Here is an 18,528-nt window from a genome sequence, read left to right on the forward strand (position 1 = left end):
TATTTCCCCAAATTACGTTTAGCGCTTACAGACGTAGTTCTTCACGTGATTTAAATTTATTTTGGCGTGTTGAAACGATGGAAGTGTTCATCTTGCGGCCACATTTACTCTTTGAAAGATCAGCCCGGAAGACTGGTAACGCGAGGAGATGATGTTGATGATGCGCTAAATCAAGTAAGTTTAATGCTTTCTGTTTAGCTTTTCATCAAATAATTAAATGCGTGCTTGCGTTGAAGTCATTCCCTTGTTTTATAGTTAAACTTTCTGTAGCTGTTCACTTGTTTACTTCTCGGTGTAACTTGCTTGAGACCAACGTAAGTTAGCCCGGTGTGAAGCTAACCGTCACAGCTAACGTCTTGGACCAGTTAGCTATTATTCGTTTGATCAGTGTTTGTTTACGAAAGTGAACCAGCGGTCCTGGTTATTGTGGTCTGTCTGTGCCGTTTTACTGGTGAACGCCTGCGGACAGCAGTGAGTTAGCTTGTTAGCTCGTCCGACGGATACTGAAGTACAGACAGTTGTTTGTTTATTAAACAGAAGTGAGAGGAGGAAGAGTGTTTGTGTCAGAAACATCATGCAATCTGGATGTTGAAGATGTAAAGATGTCCTGTGATCCAGAGCATGATGAACGTCCTCTGTTGTCACGTTGACTCGATCATTAGGAGATGCTTCATGATGCTGTTGTTAACTGTATGTTCATTGTCGAGAAATAGTTCAAGAGACAATTGAACTGACTGTGATTCATTGTGTCGACAAGGACTTGTTGGTAGAAAACACCTGACGAGTGCAAGCAGCCTTGAGTAAGTGTTAAAATGTACTGACAGTAAATTTGTTGTTTTTTAAAAGTTACATTGTTCTTTTAAACATCAAGCAACCCAAATAGTTTGTGATATATAAACCGTTCTGTGTCGTGCAGATTGTCTCGTGTCATGAAGTTGTTTTATGGCAACATCTGAAACGTCTTCTTCAAAGCAACAAGTCAAAAAGACTTGTACTGTGCTCCTCTATATAGAGATAAATAAACTAGCAATGACACCTCAAGCTGTTTGTCTGATCTTTTACATCATCTATTTAAAATTTGCATCAAAATTTAAACAAATACAACATGTTCATGCTCTGATGAAGATGAGAAATTGTCTAATCTTCAGAATACATGTATGTGTTTTAAACAGTCCTGAAACGTGTCACGTGTTATTGTTTAGGCCCTAATTTAGCACACAATGGAAATGAAGAAGTAACTGAGTAACTACTTTGATATTTCGATTTTAAGGGAATTTTATATCCATATTGGGTAAACAATGTATGAGTAATAAATCTTTTTCATGCACATTCTTCCCATTTTTCATGTGACTACAGAATAACTTTCTCTCCCTTTTCACAGCAGGAGTTTCCTGTCTCACCACAGGATGCCAGGTGTAGACTACGGGGAGCTCGGGGGCAGCCTTCATGCCATAGCCTCCCTGAACGCGTCCTACTCCACGTCCGTGTCCCTCACTTCCCCATACCTGTTGGTGCCACCCGCAGAGCGCAAGGTCATCTCTGACGTCCGACGCACCTTCTGTCTCTTTGTGACGTTCGACCTGCTCTTCATCTCCCTTCTGTGGATCATCGAGCTGAACGTGAGTTCTTGTTTGGGCTCCACAGCCGACGTGCGCTCTTCACACAGCAGTGATGACTCTGATGTGGACTCTGCTCTGTTCTCCTGCAGATCTCCAGCTCAATCTGGGACAGCTTGAAAAATGAGGTTGTTCATTATGACTACAAGTCTTCCTTCTTTGACATCTTTGTAAGTGGGTCAATCCAAGTCTGTGTACATTTAATCTAGTTTCAATGTAGAATAGCGACATTGTGTTGGTGATTAATCCTGATAATGTTTGAAAAAGATTCATGAGCAGATACTCATTTTAAACCTGCTCTTGTAAGTTTATAGGCTGATGTTGTTGTGTGGCCTGATATATGGTATCCGACTGAGCTGTCGAGGCTGGTCACATGTCTGCATATATTGACATGAGAGCAGCGAACGTTAACATAAGTCAACATGCTTGAATCACACACTAATGCAAAGTGCCAGAGGTCGTTTGACTTTTCTGTTCCTTCCTCTTGTCTCAGCTGCTCGCCGTGTTTCGTTTCCTGTGTCTACAAGTGGGCTACGCTGCATTTCGGTTGAAGCACTGGTGGGTTATTGCGGTAAGCGAGACCAGCCACGGTGAAGCAATGTCATACTTTTTATTAGCGGGTCTGAACATGAGTTACAACACAAATGTGAATGTTCCTTCCTCCTCAGGTTACCACTCTAGTGACCAGCGTCTTCCTCGTTGTGAAGGTCGTCATATCTACTGTGAGTGTCCCCCTCCAGATGCAATGGTGTATACGTGTGTGTGGTGCCAGATAATCAGTCAAAACCACAAAGACCGTTTCACTTCTGCTTATATGTTAGTAATAAATGCTCTCTGTCCGGACGATGAGCTGCTTTATGACTTCATTGTTTTATGTTGCTTAGAGGATCACAGGCCTTTTTACAGCACTCTCCCCTTTTTTGTATACAACAATTGGAAGTAAACAGACATAAAATACAACTACCACCTCTTGCTGTATGACATAGTTTCTGGCTCCTCGCAGCTTCTTTCCCAGAATGCCTTTGGCTACGTGATACCAATCACTTCGTTCGTGGTGGCCTGGCTGGAGACCTGGTTCCTTGACTTCAAGGTGCTCACTCAGGAGGCCGATGATGAGAGAGGTGAGGGACAGATTCCTGACAAGTTTGAGCATGACTCCACAAACTTATGTTTCTTTTTTTTAATTTATTTTTTTTAAACAATATTTCTCCTTCGCCATCAGCCTACCTGGCAGTGGTGAACGCACGAGCCCCGTCAGTCTACCCCCGTGCTGTTTCAGACGGACAGTTTTACTCTCCACCTGAATCCATCGCAGGTGATGCTTGCTCGTCTTCATCGATCAGTTCTTGTTAAACCCGAGTCGAGCAGAGACTCTGTGCTCTCCTCAGTGGGTTTCTTCTTCACAACATCTTTGCAACAGTTCTCATTCGAGCCTCAATTTGACTTTTGGCTCCAAACTTGCGCCTGCAGGCTCGGAAGAGAATCTGGATGAGGAGGGTCTTGGACATAAAGCTGTCACTGCACAGGTACCCGCATCAGTCTGATGGGTTGTGTTACTCCTCACCGGATCATCTGCTCATCTCTTTCCTCCTCTTGCTCTCGTTCCAGGAGAAGGAGTATGTGAATCAGGGTCAGGAGGCCATGTCGGTAGTCGAGCAGATCCTGGCCCAGGAGGACAACTGGAAGTTTGAAAAAAATAATGTGAGTGTTTAATTTAGTGTCAGCAAGTGTGTTTTTCCAAGGGAGAAGTGGTTGTTCTTCCCCTTTTTGGTTCGGGTCACACACACAACTACACAACCACCCAAATGACGTGTTGCTTTGTCTAATAGCGGAGACAAAGTGTCAGACTCCCAAAGAGTTCAAGCCACCCAAATCCCAAACATAAGTGGTTTAATTACAATTTCATGAATCATAATGTTGTATTGAATATGTGTACTTGAGTTAGACCAGTACGTCAGCATATTGCAGATTGGTATTGATGTATATGTTGACCGATGTGACAGTGCAGTACAGAAATGCCAAAATATTTGATTCATAATGTCGTCACAATGACGTACTCGTCCTGTTCTGTATGTATCTTGGTCACTAATACATTTGACGGTTTCAGGGTTCTGTGTCACTATTTCAGTTTTCGGTCATATGTTAACACGAGGGTTGGTGATGGGTTTTATAAACCTTTCATGTTGTATTTGTTGATTACATTACATCAGGACAAAAAACAAATCACTCTGTCGCAGGACTGTGATACGTCTGTTCAATCATTTTTATCTTGGTCGGTTGATTGATTTAGCAACTTTTGGATTTAGTTCTGCTTCTTCTATTGGAAGAGAGTTGGAAACACTGGGCTGGTTCATACGAGTGGATAGTTTCTCAAATCCAGCGTCCTCGATCAGCTATGCTATGTATTGAATATGTACATTATAGATCCTTATCGATCCAGTTTTAAATAGTGTTTTGGAGGGAAATCAAGTCAAAGATGTACATTCAGAGTACTAAAACTATAACTTACAGACAGTTGGATCACATATACATTTGTGTTGTAGTTAATTCACTACTTTGTATAGAGGTTTTTGCTAATAAGGAATCAGATGGAAGATTCAGTGAGTTATTTGTGGGACTGAACTCGGTGAAACACAATATTTTAGCAACTCTGAAGGGGATACACATTTCAAACTCTCACCACAGCACACTGTTCACTGCAGGATTGGGTTCAGATCATTCATTGTTCAACTCATATTTCTTTTTATGAATTTGGAATTTTAAATTGAAAAAATAGGTGATCTCTATTTTCCCACAGAGAAAAATATTATACTCTAGTTTTTCTTCGATACACTGGAATGAAAGAGAAAGCTTTGCATTACTAATCGTATGTTGTTTCACGTCAGGACATGGGAGACTCGGTCTACTCTATGGAGATCCCCTTCCATGGGAAGACGTTCATTCTGAAGGTACATCAGCACTTTGTGTCTCCGTTGTGAAGATGTGTCCACATGCTATATTTGAGTGATCCAAATGAGTTGTGTTCAGAGCATACATACTGTATTTGTATGACAGTGAAGCGCTTAGCGCTCACAGTCCTTTCTCTGCCATAACTGTATCGGGTGCACTTTGCAGCTCATGTGCTCGAACATCCTCCAGAGGGCACAGTGATGCACTAATCGAGGCTACTGATATTAAAGAAACTCTCTGGTGCTTCATAGACTCTGGGAAAGTGTTCCTGTAGCGTGGGTAATTTCCCAGAGAGGAATTAAGAGTAAGAACGCTATTTACAACATGCTAATCAGCTGAGGGCGATTCAAGTGGTTCTGCTTTCCCAAGGCGGAACCACTGTAACTTGTGATGTTATTATTGTAAATAATAAACGAGGCCAACACAGCTTCAGATTTATTTTACTCTTAGACACACATGCTGTATGAAAATGACCTGTGTGTTGATTCTGGGTTTTTATTTTCTAAAACGGTGTGTTCATTCTAAATAGGAAGAGCAGAAATACACAGACTGTCCTTCTCTTTAGTAAACGTAGCCAACAGCAGCTAGCTAGTTAGCGCGGAAAGGCTGCGGGCATGTGACTCCCACTGTCGTGTAATGTGACATTTTACAATATAAGTGTAACTGGGGGGGGAAGTCCCTCTGTAAAATAAGTCAGAGAAACATTTGAGTGTCGTCTTGTTTTCGCTCAGGCCTTCATGCAGTGTCCTGCTGAGCTGGTGTATGAGGAGGTGATTATGGAACCGGAGAAGATGGTCCAGTGGAACAGAACCGTCGCTGGCTGCCAGGTGACCACTTTGACGTGTTTTGGCTCATCCTTGTGAATAGCTGTCATTGTTTGTTTGTATTGTGCCGGAGTCTGACGGCGCTTTCTGCTTCTCCTCAGATCCTCCAGAGGGTTGACGACAACACGCTGGTGTCGTACGACGTCTCATCGGGAGCCGCAGGAGGAGCCGTGTCTGCGAGGTAAAAGCTGTGGCTGTTCCTTATCCGTCCCATCTATTCTGGCTTGTTATCTGGTTGCATGTCTGAAACAAAGGGAATTGACAGACCGATTGATTTTTCACTCTTTAGGGACTTTGTTAATGTTCGGCGAGTGGAGCACAAACAAGACCGCTACCTGTCTGCTGGCATGGCAACCGGCCATGAAGCCAAACCTCCAATCGGTCGCTACGTCAGGTCAGACCATGACCGGCGTATTGATTCAGACAAAAGTGCAGTTGTGTTGGTTTAATTTCTTTAGCTCTTCTTTCTCCTCCTCTGCCTTGTATTGCCGGCCTCAGGGGAGAGAACGGTCCCGGGGGCTTCGTGGTCCTCAAGTCCAGCAGTAACCCGTCAGCCTGCACCTTCATCTGGGTCCTGAACACAGACTTGAAGGTGAGAAGATGGAGTCAGTCTGCCACTTTCTGTCATTCGAGGCACCATCTAGATCCCTTCTGCATGGAAGATTAGTGAAATTCTTGTGCTGCGTTCGCAACAAACACAGCGCGATTTTTCGCGTTGCGTTTATCGCGTCGGTTTACTCGCTCGAGAATAAAAGGGTGTTCAAACCAAACGCAGCGTGAATAATCGTGCCGCGACAAAGGGGGCATGGCGTGGCTTATCGCCGTCGCTTCCCTCCGTTAAAAGAGTTTTTTTTTTTTTCATTTTTGTAAACCCCCTATTTGCTCTTATCTAGTACACACTGAGACGAATGCATCTTTGAGCTGCTGAACAGCTTATGTGAATGTGACCGAGCAAATGGACATTTCGACAATACTTTAAGTGCGGCGTGCGACACAAAGTCAATCAACAGAAGTCCTACAAAGTCATACGTGCTCATTAGTCACACAGTTTTATTTTAATCTCAAATGGGTGTGTAGAAACGCTGATATATGCCGCTATCATGGTTAGAAATGAAACCTGCACCTGCAAATAAACAAAAATCCATCAATTTATAGAAAAAGAATTGTGACCGAATTAACACTCACCTTTTGTGTCTCGTCAGGGCCGACTGCCTCGCTACCTCATCCATCAGAGTCTGGCCGCCACCATGTTTGAATTCATGTCGCATTTACGCCAACACATCGCTGAGCTGTGGCCGTCCCTCCCTCTGCTCCCACCAGGGCACACAAAGCAGACCAGACGTCTCACTCTGGAGAGGTTTCGCGACCGTTTGCTTTAAGTGGACCCCTAAAAACAGGCGCAGCGGTGACTTCTAATCACAGCAGACTGGAGGGACGTGAACACACATTTCAGACACAAGAGAAGAATTTTTTTTTTTTTTTTCAGATTTCAAAGACAAAATTTCACAGTTTTGTTCTGTTTTAATCGTGATCACGTACATATATTTGTGTGGACCTGTATTTGTTCTGCCGTGTCCCTCACTGTGCAATGAGAACTGTGTTTGCTGAGCCGGCCAAGTCGCCTTGCGGCTTGGTGGACATTTCTGAAACAGGAAGACCTGGCTGAGGATGTCATATCTCACTGTTTGGGTCTCAGTTATTCCAAAAGGACTGCTGCAGTGGCATGAAGCAGCCCATGCTCTGGGTCATCTCTTACTGCACACATTGTCAGCCATTGATTCGCTGCTTTCGTTTATTGTTGAGATTATTTTTCGTGTATGTTTTTACTACACCATCTTATGAGGTTTCTCTGGTGCACCAGCCCTAAAACAAATCCACACCTCTGCCATATTTACAAGTACACATACACTTTATTCTCCTTTACTCCACTGTGATTCATAGGGAAAGAAGACACCTGCAGTCTAACAAGCACTAGGTCAGGTAGCTGTTAATTAATCTCTGTCGCAAATGAATTATCAAACTCATGAAGACGACTAAAGATGATGTGGTTCATTGTTTAGGTGGCCGTGTACTTGATTATCTTTGGTGCTGATGACCTTCAGTGGCCTTATGGTAAAATAGATGCCACTTTATTTGTCATCAAAATATACACTGATATGATTTACATTGACTTGGGTCTGGCCTCTCCTCGGGCCCTGTTTTTGACCCTGAATGAGTATTTTTCTATCATTTCTTACATCATGCAGCATGTTGTTGTTCTTAGACATTAGAAATGCCTTTTCTCTGTTAAGTTTTAGCTTTGTTTCAAAGTCTGTACTTCCAGAAAATCTAAATGTATCAAGAGGTTTTGTTTTCTGTTCGGTTTGTTTGTCAACAGGATTACAGAAAGTCTTCTTGCCTGGTTTACAAGACTCGATGGAAGGGTAGCATAAGCCAAGAATGAATCCATTACATCTTGGATGAGAATCACAGGGCAGACTCTTTATTTCTCACATTCAACATTGCAACAGATTGGACATGGCATTGTTGTGCTCTTCCTGTTGCAAATGTATTAAACTGACTGAGGTCTCGTTGTTGGTTCAAACTACTAAGAGTTGAACCAAAGAGCGTGACTTCTTTTTTCTTGTGCGTTTCAATCTTGAGAAATAAGACACGAAACGACTCAGTTGAACTGCTCACACACTGAAGCAGCATATCCATGCGTGTAATTGTGAGGTTGTGACTATGACGTGGTCATTCACCACATCACAATCACAACGTGGCTTTGAAGTATTTCACCTTGGAAGCCCAGGTATTTGGGAACCCTGTGATCACAGTCTGATTATTATGTTTTATTACAAAGTCCAAAACAAGTGACTATTGAGATTTAAGTGGATAAGCTGTGAGGATTATTTTTAGCTACATACTGTAATGAGATCATTTTAAATGAAAGACATTAATGTTATCAACAATTTGGTGCCTTTATCACATTAGCATAACATTTCAGCCTTTTTTTCTTCTTTGCCTACTGTTAAATCGATCCTATACCTTCACATTATATGAAGGTACTATATCTATTTGATGCCTGCTTGTTTTCTTTGATCCTATTTTTTTTATAATACTTCAAATGTATCTATGGATCTTTCATCACACATGTTAATTTAAATCAATCACACGAATACTGACCAACAGTTTTTAAGTCTTAACCAGTGTCTTATGTCTAATAAAATATATGAACTCATGACTGTTCCAACTTCCAAACCTCATTCAACTTGCATTCAAATTGTTAGAATAGACCTCCTGCTTTATTTATTTGTATATATGTATCATATGAGCGATGAGCTTATTTATTTTTTCCCTCATGGTGACTAAATTAAAGCAGGTGATAGACAATGTCTTACTTAACAGTGATTGTGCAGAAAATATTAAGGGAGCTCTGAAATCACACCTCGATCTCGAAGTTGAAAATCTTTCTTGATATCTTCACTGTGTAATTCGTCGAGAACAAAGGGAACTAAAATGATCCAGCCATTGAGGGCTGGATTCAAAATCACACCGAAAATCAAAGTGAATGTCAAATTGTCACTCCATCGTTCCTGTATGCACTCCGACAACATCTGGGCACGTTCCTGACGAGAGGGCAGATGGTGTCCCGGGGGATCTCCTCCTCCCAGACCTGGATCAGACCAGGGCATCAGTGAGCTCCTGGACAGTATGCAGCACTACTTGGCGGCGTTAGGCCCTGCCATACATAACGTCTCATAGGTTCTCCACTGAAATGAGGTCTGGGGAACATGAAGGCCAGTACAACGGCCTTCACCATCCAGGGACTGCCTGAACACACTCCGGCCATATGAGGCCGGCCCATCGTCCTGCATTGATCATGCTGGACGATGTCGCGGCAGCATGACGTTGACCTCGGCGTCTCCAGACTCTTTCATGTCTGTCACGTGCTTATTGTGAACCCGCTCTGGGGGCTCATGGCAAACCTGTTTGTTCTGATGTTCTCTGGCAAAAGCCAATTGAGCTGCACAATGTTGGCCTGTGAGCTCAGTCCGACTAGACTCGAGGATGTCCGGCCCTCATCCTTTTGTGGGGCTCTGGTCGTGCTCGTCCTGTTCCTCCTCGCACAAATGGGCAGATACCGACTTTGCTGCTGGCTTGTCGCACCCTCTTGAGACTGTGCTGGGAGACACGGCAATACAAAATAAATACAAATAAAATACGAATAAATAATCTTTAAATCAAAGCAGCCGTCGTATATTGGATGTGGAGTGTGTAATCATAGCTACTGTTGAAGAGGACACGTGTTGTCCTCGAGGCGAAACACAATGCTAAGGACACGATGTGGAGCAGCTCACATGATTATGTTGTGACTGTCTTCTGAGGCTGTGGGTCTGTAAATATGTTTTTTTTTTTTAATCGATCCAGCGAGCGTCTCACTGGTCTCATTGTTCTCCATGTAAGGCTGCAGAGAAGAGCCGGTCCAAGGGCTGCCATCTGCCTGAGCGTCTCTAACCGAACTCTCGCTTCTGATCTGGAGCACGAACCTCTACTGGATGTGGAGCCGGTGCTGGGCCCTGGATGTGGGAAGATGAAAATCAGGTAGAGTTTAGGGATCAGTGACGTTTGTTTTTGTAACCTTTTAGAACTGTTGCTCTTTCTTCAGTTATTTTTTACCAAACCCTCTTCTTCTGAGAATCCAACCACATTAATACGATTCATTCTCGTGGACTGCATGTTGTGACAACTGCCTGTTCTGACTTTGTCAAATCTTTTTTTAAACATAGGTTGTGAAAGAATTCTCAGGAATCGCCTCAGAGCGTCCACAGGCACAGAGACGTTTTAAAGTTTATGCTCATCACTCACCACTGGAATCCGCTTGAACTATTACTCGAAGAACCAAGGACGTTTCTCTGCCGTCTAAAGAACTGAAACAAAGATTTACACCTGGATTATAAACCTTTGTGAACACCTGCTCCCCACTGACTCTAGATGGGTTCAGTCCTTAGGAAGCTCTGCTGCTGCTGCTGCGCTGGGGACAACGACGACGACGATGATGAAAAGCAGCCTTTAGTACCGTAAGAAGACATTAGACAGGCATTAGATCGTAGACATTAGACATTAGATAGTTTTAATCAGTGATTGTCAAGTGTATCACAACTGATTATGTACGTGTGGAAGTGTGATAACTGTGCTTGTGTATTGGCTGGATCACAGCCAGGATCCGTTGGAGTATTTCAACCAGGAAGTCCGGAAGCGTCGTGATGAGGAGACCAACCTGTGGAGTGAGCCAGGCGACCGGAGCCACTCTGAGAGACCAGACGACCGGGTCCTTTACGGCCTGCTGCAGGCCAGGACCAAGACCCGCATGGGATCCACGGTATGTGAGGGAAGATGTGGACAGAATAGCTATATATATATATATATATATGTATATATATATATATATATATATATATAGCTATTCTGAGTGCAAAAGATATCAATTTGAAACTAAATCATCGAAAGCTGTGAATAATCATTATGATCAGTTATTCAAACCAGATTTTGGGCAGGAGTATAATGATGAGTCTAATTACACCAAACTGAAAGAAATAGTTGTTTTAAGCTCTGCGCTCGTCTTGTTTAGGGCTATCGCCGACTGAGTGTTGACATTGAGGCCATGAGAGATACCCGTCGAGAAGTCAGAGAGAAATGGAAGACAATCCTGGAGAACTTGGGTAATGCTGGACAGAGCAGGACTGGGACAGATCTTCACTTCGTACTTCGTCTTACAGAGTAACCAGAAATGTTTTGTCTTTTTTAGGTTTCATGGCAGAGGCAGACTCACTGCTGAATGTGTCTGCTGGAGCCTCACATGACCGTATGCGTAACGCCCCGGCAGCACGTGACCTGCTGCAGACGCTCCACTCTGAGACGTCCCTCTTTTACAGCAAAGAGCCACCTCCAGAAAGATATCTACTAATCCTGGTGAACTTTGAACTCATACAAATCCCGTACTGTGACCTAGAGCATAGGTTTAAAAAAAAAAAAAAAAAAAAGGCATCCTGGGTGGTGTGAGACACATCACTCATCTTAATAATGACCTTAACCAAAATGTAGGAGTGTTTACTCCATCCCTGCGCTCCAGGCCACAGTGAGGCCTGCTCCTTTCCTTAGCACCAGTTAGGTCTATGTGCAACTAACTTAAGTATCCACAAATCCTTTGAGTTGTGTATCTCTAAAGTTTACAGCATCATCCTATCTTATCTGCCTTATTAATCTATTCTGATCATCTTTGTACAGTTACAGAAGTCATTTTGATCCAAATCATGATTCTACCAGTGGTTCAGATCCCACTGGACACTGACACTTTAACACCAATATTGTGTGGATAAAAATATTCACTTTAACTGCTTCAACCTCTTCTTCCTCTCCCTCCTCATAGGATCGTCTCCTGTACCTAGATATAGCTGAAGATTTTTTGGCAAAGGCAAAGCGCTTCTATCCTCCAAAGGAGGATTCGGACGAAGAGGCGCCGGGCCTTGCCATAAACCTGCCACTGCTGTTGGCCAGGGTAGAGGCCATGAACGGAAGAGCCACCGAAGAAGATGAGAGCGATAGAGACGATTGAAACTTGAGCGACAGACCTGACCGACTGGCTGCAATAGTAACAGACACGAGGCAGGGGGCAGTAGTTATCTACCCTGGAGACCTGGATGACAGAAATGCATAGCGCTTACCTTCTAGTTTCTGTTGCTGCTTCTTGGAAGTTTTAGGCTGAACACTTTATATTTTCTGCCCCAACTACCCAGCATGAGTCCTATTCTGTTTTCTCTGGTCAAAATATAAAAGGGCTTTGCAGATCTTCTGGTAAATGTGGCGTCCCTTTTCTGTCTACCAAAGCATTGTATCAAGTTCTTAGCCTGTTCATTGTTCAGCTGTTGTGAACCTTCAGGGTACATGTTCTTTTGAGTAGAGCCTCTTTATGTTTTGTCCTATGATTATCAGCACTTATATTATTCAATCACATGACCGGTAGCAACACTGAATAAATAGTCCAGTATGTCCGATTTTTACTCACAAGAATGTGTGTTTCTATCAATGATACTTTTAACTTGTTGAAGTCCGCAGTTGGCTTTAAATATTTCGGAAAATAGCAGATGGAAAAACGATGTAGTTAGTACAGTATGCTGATCTCCTAAAACTGGTGGTGTAAGTGTGAGGATGTGTGTTCCCCTCCAGGAATTTACTGAAAATGTAAAAGATGTCTAAGTTCATGTGGAAGTTTGTGTATTTGTTCTTGTGTCCAGTTAATGATGAAATAAAGTTCTAAAGCCTGTCGAGTGTCCGATAGTATGATGGATTTCTTGGTGCCGGCTCTGCAAGCTTCCATAAACAGAATTTGCATAACTGCAATCTGAGCAGTGAAACTGTGGCATGAGAGCAACATTCTTTCGCAGTGGAAACAAGGGGGGTCTTCAGTCTGGTCCTATGTGCCCTCAGGCGGCCTGTCTTCGGCGCACGGCTTACAGTCTGATCCGCAGAGATACCTCCAATCCGGGCCTGGTGCTGCCTGCGCGGCATCTGAGCGTCCCGCTGGGACCAGACCGGGTTGCACGTTGGGGTTGATGTTGTTGATGCTGTGGTTATGTAAGAGAGACACTGCTGAGAGCAATGTGCTGGCACACTGACTGACTGTCTGTCTGTCTGTCTGTCTCTCGACTCTGAGTTTCCAGGATGAAGCACAAGTGTCAAGTTGAAGATTGTGTGCAGGAATCAATAAAACATTCACTTTGGCCTCAGGTCCTTGTAACTGCGCAGCTGTGTAGGACTCTTTATTCTCTCCAAAGTATTCTTCCGTCACAAAATAAATGTGACTTACTCAAACTTGCACTTGCACAACATTTTGTCCTATTTACCCCCTCCTGACAGGGCTGGGCTTCATTGACCTCCTCCTCCTCCTTCTCCCCACTCTCTCCCACTCCCCATCTTTGTCTTGGAGACAGCTCATTTAAATGTCACTTCCCAGCAGCTGAGGCAATGCTGTTATGCGACCACAAAGTTCTTCTCCGCCCGGCGTGACCCGGTGCGATCAGCGTGAGGGATGAGGACAAACAAACCCTCCACGCCCCTGGCTTCATTAGCATAGCATGACTCACCCCAAAACAGCAAGGAGGTGCAGCCATTTGATGTCCTTTTGCAATGTCAGCAGGTAAATACCTCAATTACAACAAAAACGCTGTGTACTATCTGCTCAAGTTTACTATTTTAACACTGAGAGACCTGTGGCTTAGGTTTCATTTCGTGGTTGCCATGGTGTCAAAACATGACCGAAGGCATGGCCACGAGGATGCCGACGCTGCTCTTGCTCTTTCCCCTCTCTGACACTGAGCAATAATTTGAAAAAGCGATGTCACCCTGCTGAAAGGTAGACAGAGGAGATTGAAATATTGACACCCTTGACACTTGACATTTGACATTTTGGCTCATTTTGGCTTGTGTCACAGAAAGTTCAGACTGAGTGAGTTGATGAAGTTTAAACTCCTGCTCCAGAACTATTCTTACTCCATACTTCATACTTCAATATATCTATTGGTGTCATGGTGATCTGTGAAGAACGCACTGCAATCTTTCAGAGTTCAATGCGCAATAGAGTTTATTCTTCAAGCAAAGAACACAACCGGAGTCATTCTCCGGCCAATGACTGAGTTATGCTGTTCTTACATAGTCGTATATTGTGTATATCGCTTTTGCATTTTTAAGCTTTTCCTCTCAGGTGCGGCTCTTTTCCTGTCTCGTGGGTGTGAGTTACGTCCGTATGGTTTGTAATGTGTGTATTGCATGTACCGATGTGCCACGGGCAGTTTGGTCTTTCTCGTTGGAGTTGAAAGCCTTTTCCTGACACAGTCTCACATAACGCAGCTCTTTTCATCACAGCTCGGCTGTTCTTATCACAGCCCGAGCTGTCTTCGCTTGTCTTTTTCATGAGAGCCTTACCGTATACCTGCTATGCCTCTTTAGTCATAATGCCAGCTTCACCATGCACCTGTTATGCCTCTCCAATAGCTTTTTTCTACAAGAGACTTTGATCCTTACTAAGGCAAACAGGCTGCATGTTAACATATTCAGACACAACAATACTCACATTTTTTTTTAATATGCAGATGATATATATGTGGGTTTGAAACATTTAGAAGTATTTCAACAAATATATCGATAAATCACACTCCAACACTCAATGTTTTGCTTTAATGTCATCACAGATATAGCAGATTGAATGCCTTTTTCCACTACTGTATGCGAAAGACTGTGTGATTGATCTTGTCATCGGGATCATTATATATTATGTTGTTATGTGTATGTGTGATATCTGATCTCTGTATGATGTTAACAGTACCTGATATGGATGAATGAGTCAGAGTCAGGGACCGGTAGTAACATCACACCATGCAGACAACTGTCAGAGGTTAGTTTGTGTGTGTGTGTGTGTGTGTGTGTGTGTGTGTGTGTGTGTGTGTGTGTGTGTGTGTGCGCGCATGTTTCACAGTCTGAAACCCGAGTTGATTATGGCTTGCATGGCGCTCTGTCACCCAGGGAATGAATCACTGGGGATGGAGCTCTCGCTGCTACTGCGAGGCAGCACACTGCAATGGCATTTAATGAGGGGGCTTGATGTTGTCACCAGGCACAGCTGTTGTAGAAACTCCCCGTGAACTGTATTATGACTTTAAAATTAGCAGGATGTGACAAGCTACTCCATTAAGTTATGTAGCTTTTCACCTTTTATCGCCCAGTGACAGACCTGTTGTTCCTGATGCTCATACATTTAACCTCCTGCCTGAAATATCCTTTGTCTATGAAAAACAGCTGCATCATTGTTAACTTTCCACATTAACGCATGCAGAGTCACTTGCTGCTTTATGTAGATCAAGACTAAGCCCTTGTTAAGAGTCCTCTCTGATTACTAAACCTGTCGTGTGTTTCTGTCAACATGATTAACCTCCATACTCAGTGTCTCCATCATACTTTCCCCTCAAAGACACTGCAATCCCAGCTGAAGTGGAAAGTATTGGGCTGAGTGATTACAAAGAAGACCGGGCAAACCGTTTGAGAATTAGAGGATCTTTACCCCACTTACTGCTTACTCCTCCTCAAAATGTGGACTTCCAGCTCACAGGGAAGGAGACACTGAGCATTTGGTGTCAGATGTCTGTGCAGACTGATTGTAGAGTGACAACATGGATCAGGAATAGCAACAGATCGTCTATAAAAGGACAGACCCGAGCCCAGACAGCACAAAGAGACACGGCGGGAGCCAGAAGATACAGCTTGCTGAAGCATCCCTGTTATCTAGAACAAACAACCTCATACCGGACACCACACCTTAAGACTGATCAACGAGATCAACTGGAGGCAATACATCCGAGACAAATCTTCCAACAGCAGAGATGAAGCCAGTGTGTACCGTCCTGGAGAAGCGTAACAGTGTGGTGGTGGGAGCTGAGCTGACCTGCAGCGTGCAGGAAGAGAACAAGGCTCACAGGGAGAGCTACAGTGCTGACTGGCATAGCGTCAGTCTCAAGACTCAACCTCAGGACAGGTGAGAGCTCACAGACCAAACACATTTCAGATCTTTCTTACCATCATCAGGATGGATTAAGATCTACTTGCTCATCTACTTGGCAATTCATGATCACGTTTTCTCATATTGGAAGGCACTTATAGTCTAATTACGAAGTTAAATCACAATGAGTGCTCCAACAGTTTCGAACAACCTTTCTCTTGTCCCCGCAGGCAGACAATAAACGTAAATGACGACTCTCGTAGGGAGACACTGTCCCGGCAGTGGCAGGTCCGTTCGCTGAAACAGACCTGCCCCTCTGGTGTCTTCAGAGTGGGCACAGTGGAAAGAGGTGTGAGGGAGCACCAGTTGCTTCCGAAGAGAAAATCCCTCCCCTTGCCCATCTTCACCCCTGCAGAGCTGGGTGTCAGGCTTGGACGCGGAGCCCCACACACCCAGGAGGACCTGCAGCCCTTCCCCGCCCCGAACGGAGCCTGTCCCAACAAGAAGACCGTGGACGAGATCACAAGAGACCTCCCCCCAGTCAAGCCAACACTCATGGAGTTTTTCAAAGCGCCCAGAGACCTTGGGCGCTCCATGTCTATAGAGGCCCAGAGAGGGTGAAAAACCAAAAGAGAAAGAGTGGATGTTAGGGAGAGACAAGTTGGGTGACAATTGGGAAAGATCAGTCATTGAGCTATGTGTGTCAGGAAAGAGCATGACAAGATATTAATAGATTTATCTCGAGTGACATTCATCAAAAACCTTAAATACTGTAGATCTCTAGCTCTATCTGTGTTTCTTGGTGAGCACAGCACCAGTCATTGTTAGCATTTGCGGGTCAGTGGTATTATAAATGGTTCTGTGAAGGCATTTGCGTTGTGATGGAGAGAAAGGGTGTGTGTTCTCAGCTGTGTCATGAGCTGATCTCTGCCTGTGCTGGCCGGCTGGTTTCACCATATCTGCTGATCTCTCGGTGGAATGACTGCAACCCAACCGTCTTGAATACAATTTATTTTGCCTTTATGTCATCATGAATAGTGCAAATATCCTCGGAAGGTAAATGGAAGTGTTCTTGAGGTAATCAGATATAAGGATGATATACTAGTAGGTGGTGATGGGATGCATGACGCAGAAAGTGACAGATGGAAAATGACCTGCAAAACAGAAGCGGGAGGGTCAGGAGGGAAGGGGAGGGGCTGTTGGGACATGCCCTGCAGTTGACCAGTCTCTGATCTCTGTGAAGAGTACAGAATGCTCTGCGTGATCGGACACAGCGGTTGTACATAGTGTGTGTGTGTGTGTGTGTGTGTGTGCTGGCTGACACATCTAACCCACAGAGGACTGATACTAATAACCTTATGTATTAAGTGATCTGCCTTGTTCGTTGAGTGCAGCTCATATTTGTATCATATATGCTCTATATCTCATAGAATAACTGTATCAGCTGAGAATAGTGTTGTGAATGAATTTGTAATGTGTGCTATTATGTTGAAATGTATTCCCTAGATATTTATATTTCATAATAAAAGCCAAGTTGCTCTTCACTCTTCTGTCACTGTTTTCTTTTGGATACAGCATGGACATATTCTCTTAATGAGGAAGTAAAAAGGCGTTGTGGCACGGTAAGGGTTTGGTGAATGACACAATGCTTAAAAAGTGAAGATAAAATATAAACCGAAGTGAAAAGTAATCGAAGCTTATTGTAACAGGAACAGCCGTAACAGCTATGATAGTGTTCTACCTCTGAGAACACCATCTCACAGCTTTAGGCAAGTTCATCACCGTGTCATAGATTGCATTATGCTTTATTTATCCCCCGGGACATTTGGTTCTGGACATGAGAAAATGGGATGATGTGACAATAAATAAATTAAAATATGAACGAATAAAGCAAATATGCAAATAACAGCAGTAAAACATAAGAAATGCATTTCAGGAGGCGCCATGATGCCAGACCGGCTGGAATAAATAGCTGGGTATCTGTCACCCATAATTTGGACAGATACACTGTGAGAGTCTCCTCAACCCTCTGAACAACTTCACCACTTTAGCCCTCGTTTATCTCTCATGTTCCACCACCTGTGTTTGTTTCCAACACAGAGCACACTGTTCCTCTGTTGGTGTGCAGTGCTTTACCGGATGCACCACCTCCTCTTCATTTACTCTCTAAATCTATGTGCTCAATCTAATGATTCAATTATTATTATGCCATTTTTGCCCTGCCATTAATCTCATTACTCATCAGATTTGTCTCATTAATTAATCTCTCTCTCTCTCGCTCTCTCTCTCTCTCTCTCTCTCTCTCTCTCTCTCTCTCTCTCTCTCTCTCTCTCTCTCTCTCTCTCTCCCTCCCTCTCTCTCCCTCTCTCTCTCTCTCTCTCTCTCTCTCTCTCTCTCTCTATCATGTCACTCTCACTTGTGTCTCTATGATAGACAACATGTGGTGGTTTGATATTAATAGCAGGGTAAACATTGGCATTACCCTGGAGACAGTAGAGAGGCAGCCATATTGGCACGTCCTTTTAATTTGAGCTCTTAATCCGAGTGTGCTATCAGAGATTTGGATGTGCTTCACCCTTCACACTCTATCTTTAAAATAATACCCTCCGAT

At 43.7% G+C, this 18,528-nt stretch overlaps 3 protein-coding genes across 6 annotated transcripts; all 3 read left to right on the forward strand.

Moving 5' to 3' along the window:
- Nucleotides 1-33: 33 nt before the first annotated feature.
- Nucleotides 34-7,555, forward strand: stard3 (StAR related lipid transfer domain containing 3). Of its 4 annotated transcripts, none has more exons than XM_068577954.1 (15): nt 34-174; nt 1,382-1,619; nt 1,709-1,786; nt 2,110-2,187; nt 2,285-2,338; nt 2,620-2,737; nt 2,839-2,931; nt 3,087-3,142; nt 3,225-3,317; nt 4,502-4,564; nt 5,297-5,392; nt 5,491-5,570; nt 5,679-5,783; nt 5,888-5,981; nt 6,592-7,555. In XM_068577954.1, exons 2-15 carry the CDS (start codon nt 1,407-1,409, stop codon nt 6,766-6,768), a joined length of 1,398 nt encoding a protein of 465 aa, XP_068434055.1. In that variant the 5' UTR covers nt 34-174; nt 1,382-1,406; the 3' UTR covers nt 6,769-7,555. The 4 variants fall into 4 exon arrangements, with proteins under 4 accessions (XP_068434055.1, XP_068434056.1, XP_068434057.1 ...); XM_068577955.1 differs by having other exon boundaries at nt 41-174; nt 1,385-1,619; XM_068577956.1 differs by lacking the exon at nt 34-174 and adding an exon at nt 483-800.
- A 2,228-nt stretch (nt 7,556-9,783) lies between these two features.
- Nucleotides 9,784-12,586, forward strand: mreg (melanoregulin). The gene is made up of 6 exons (XM_068577973.1): nt 9,784-9,973; nt 10,159-10,449; nt 10,589-10,751; nt 11,001-11,091; nt 11,178-11,341; nt 11,799-12,586. The coding sequence occupies exons 2-6, from the start codon at nt 10,364-10,366 to the stop codon at nt 11,982-11,984; spliced, it is 690 nt and encodes a 229-aa protein (XP_068434074.1). The 5' UTR covers nt 9,784-9,973; nt 10,159-10,363; the 3' UTR covers nt 11,985-12,586.
- A 2,875-nt stretch (nt 12,587-15,461) lies between these two features.
- tcap (titin-cap (telethonin)) lies at nt 15,462-17,461 on the forward strand. The gene is made up of 2 exons (XM_068577978.1): nt 15,462-15,953; nt 16,148-17,461. Exons 1-2 carry the CDS (start codon nt 15,802-15,804, stop codon nt 16,536-16,538), a joined length of 543 nt encoding a protein of 180 aa, XP_068434079.1. The 5' UTR covers nt 15,462-15,801; the 3' UTR covers nt 16,539-17,461.
- Nucleotides 17,462-18,528: the final 1,067 nt, after the last annotated feature.

The sequence above is a fragment of the Clinocottus analis genome, unplaced genomic scaffold (genome assembly GCF_023055335.1).
Source record: "Clinocottus analis isolate CAN_PGR_092001 unplaced genomic scaffold, fCliAna1.0.p SCAF_16, whole genome shotgun sequence".
Lineage (NCBI taxonomy): Eukaryota > Metazoa > Chordata > Actinopteri > Perciformes > Cottidae > Clinocottus > Clinocottus analis.

What these genes read in the sequence shown, in the direction of transcription:
- tcap (XM_068577978.1), top strand. Translation starts at nt 15,802, where the DNA reads ATGAAGCCAGTGTGTACCGTCCTGGAGAAGCGTAACAGTGTGGTGGTG. An exon ending in AAGACTCAACCTCAGGACAG is followed by an intron (nt 15,954 to 16,147) that starts GTGAGAGCTCAC and finishes TTGTCCCCGCAG; the next exon opens with GCAGACAATAAACGTAAATG.
- mreg (XM_068577973.1), top strand. Translation starts at nt 10,364, where the DNA reads ATGGGTTCAGTCCTTAGGAAGCTCTGCTGCTGCTGCTGCGCTGGGGAC. An exon ending in AGACCCGCATGGGATCCACG is followed by an intron (nt 10,752 to 11,000) that starts GTATGTGAGGGA and finishes CGTCTTGTTTAG; the next exon opens with GGCTATCGCCGACTGAGTGT. An exon ending in GACAATCCTGGAGAACTTGG is followed by an intron (nt 11,092 to 11,177) that starts GTAATGCTGGAC and finishes TGTCTTTTTTAG; the next exon opens with GTTTCATGGCAGAGGCAGAC.
- stard3 (XM_068577954.1), top strand. Translation starts at nt 1,407, where the DNA reads ATGCCAGGTGTAGACTACGGGGAGCTCGGGGGCAGCCTTCATGCCATA. An exon ending in GGAGGCCGATGATGAGAGAG is followed by an intron (nt 2,738 to 2,838) that starts GTGAGGGACAGA and finishes CTTCGCCATCAG; the next exon opens with CCTACCTGGCAGTGGTGAAC. An exon ending in GGAGGAGCCGTGTCTGCGAG is followed by an intron (nt 5,571 to 5,678) that starts GTAAAAGCTGTG and finishes TTCACTCTTTAG; the next exon opens with GGACTTTGTTAATGTTCGGC.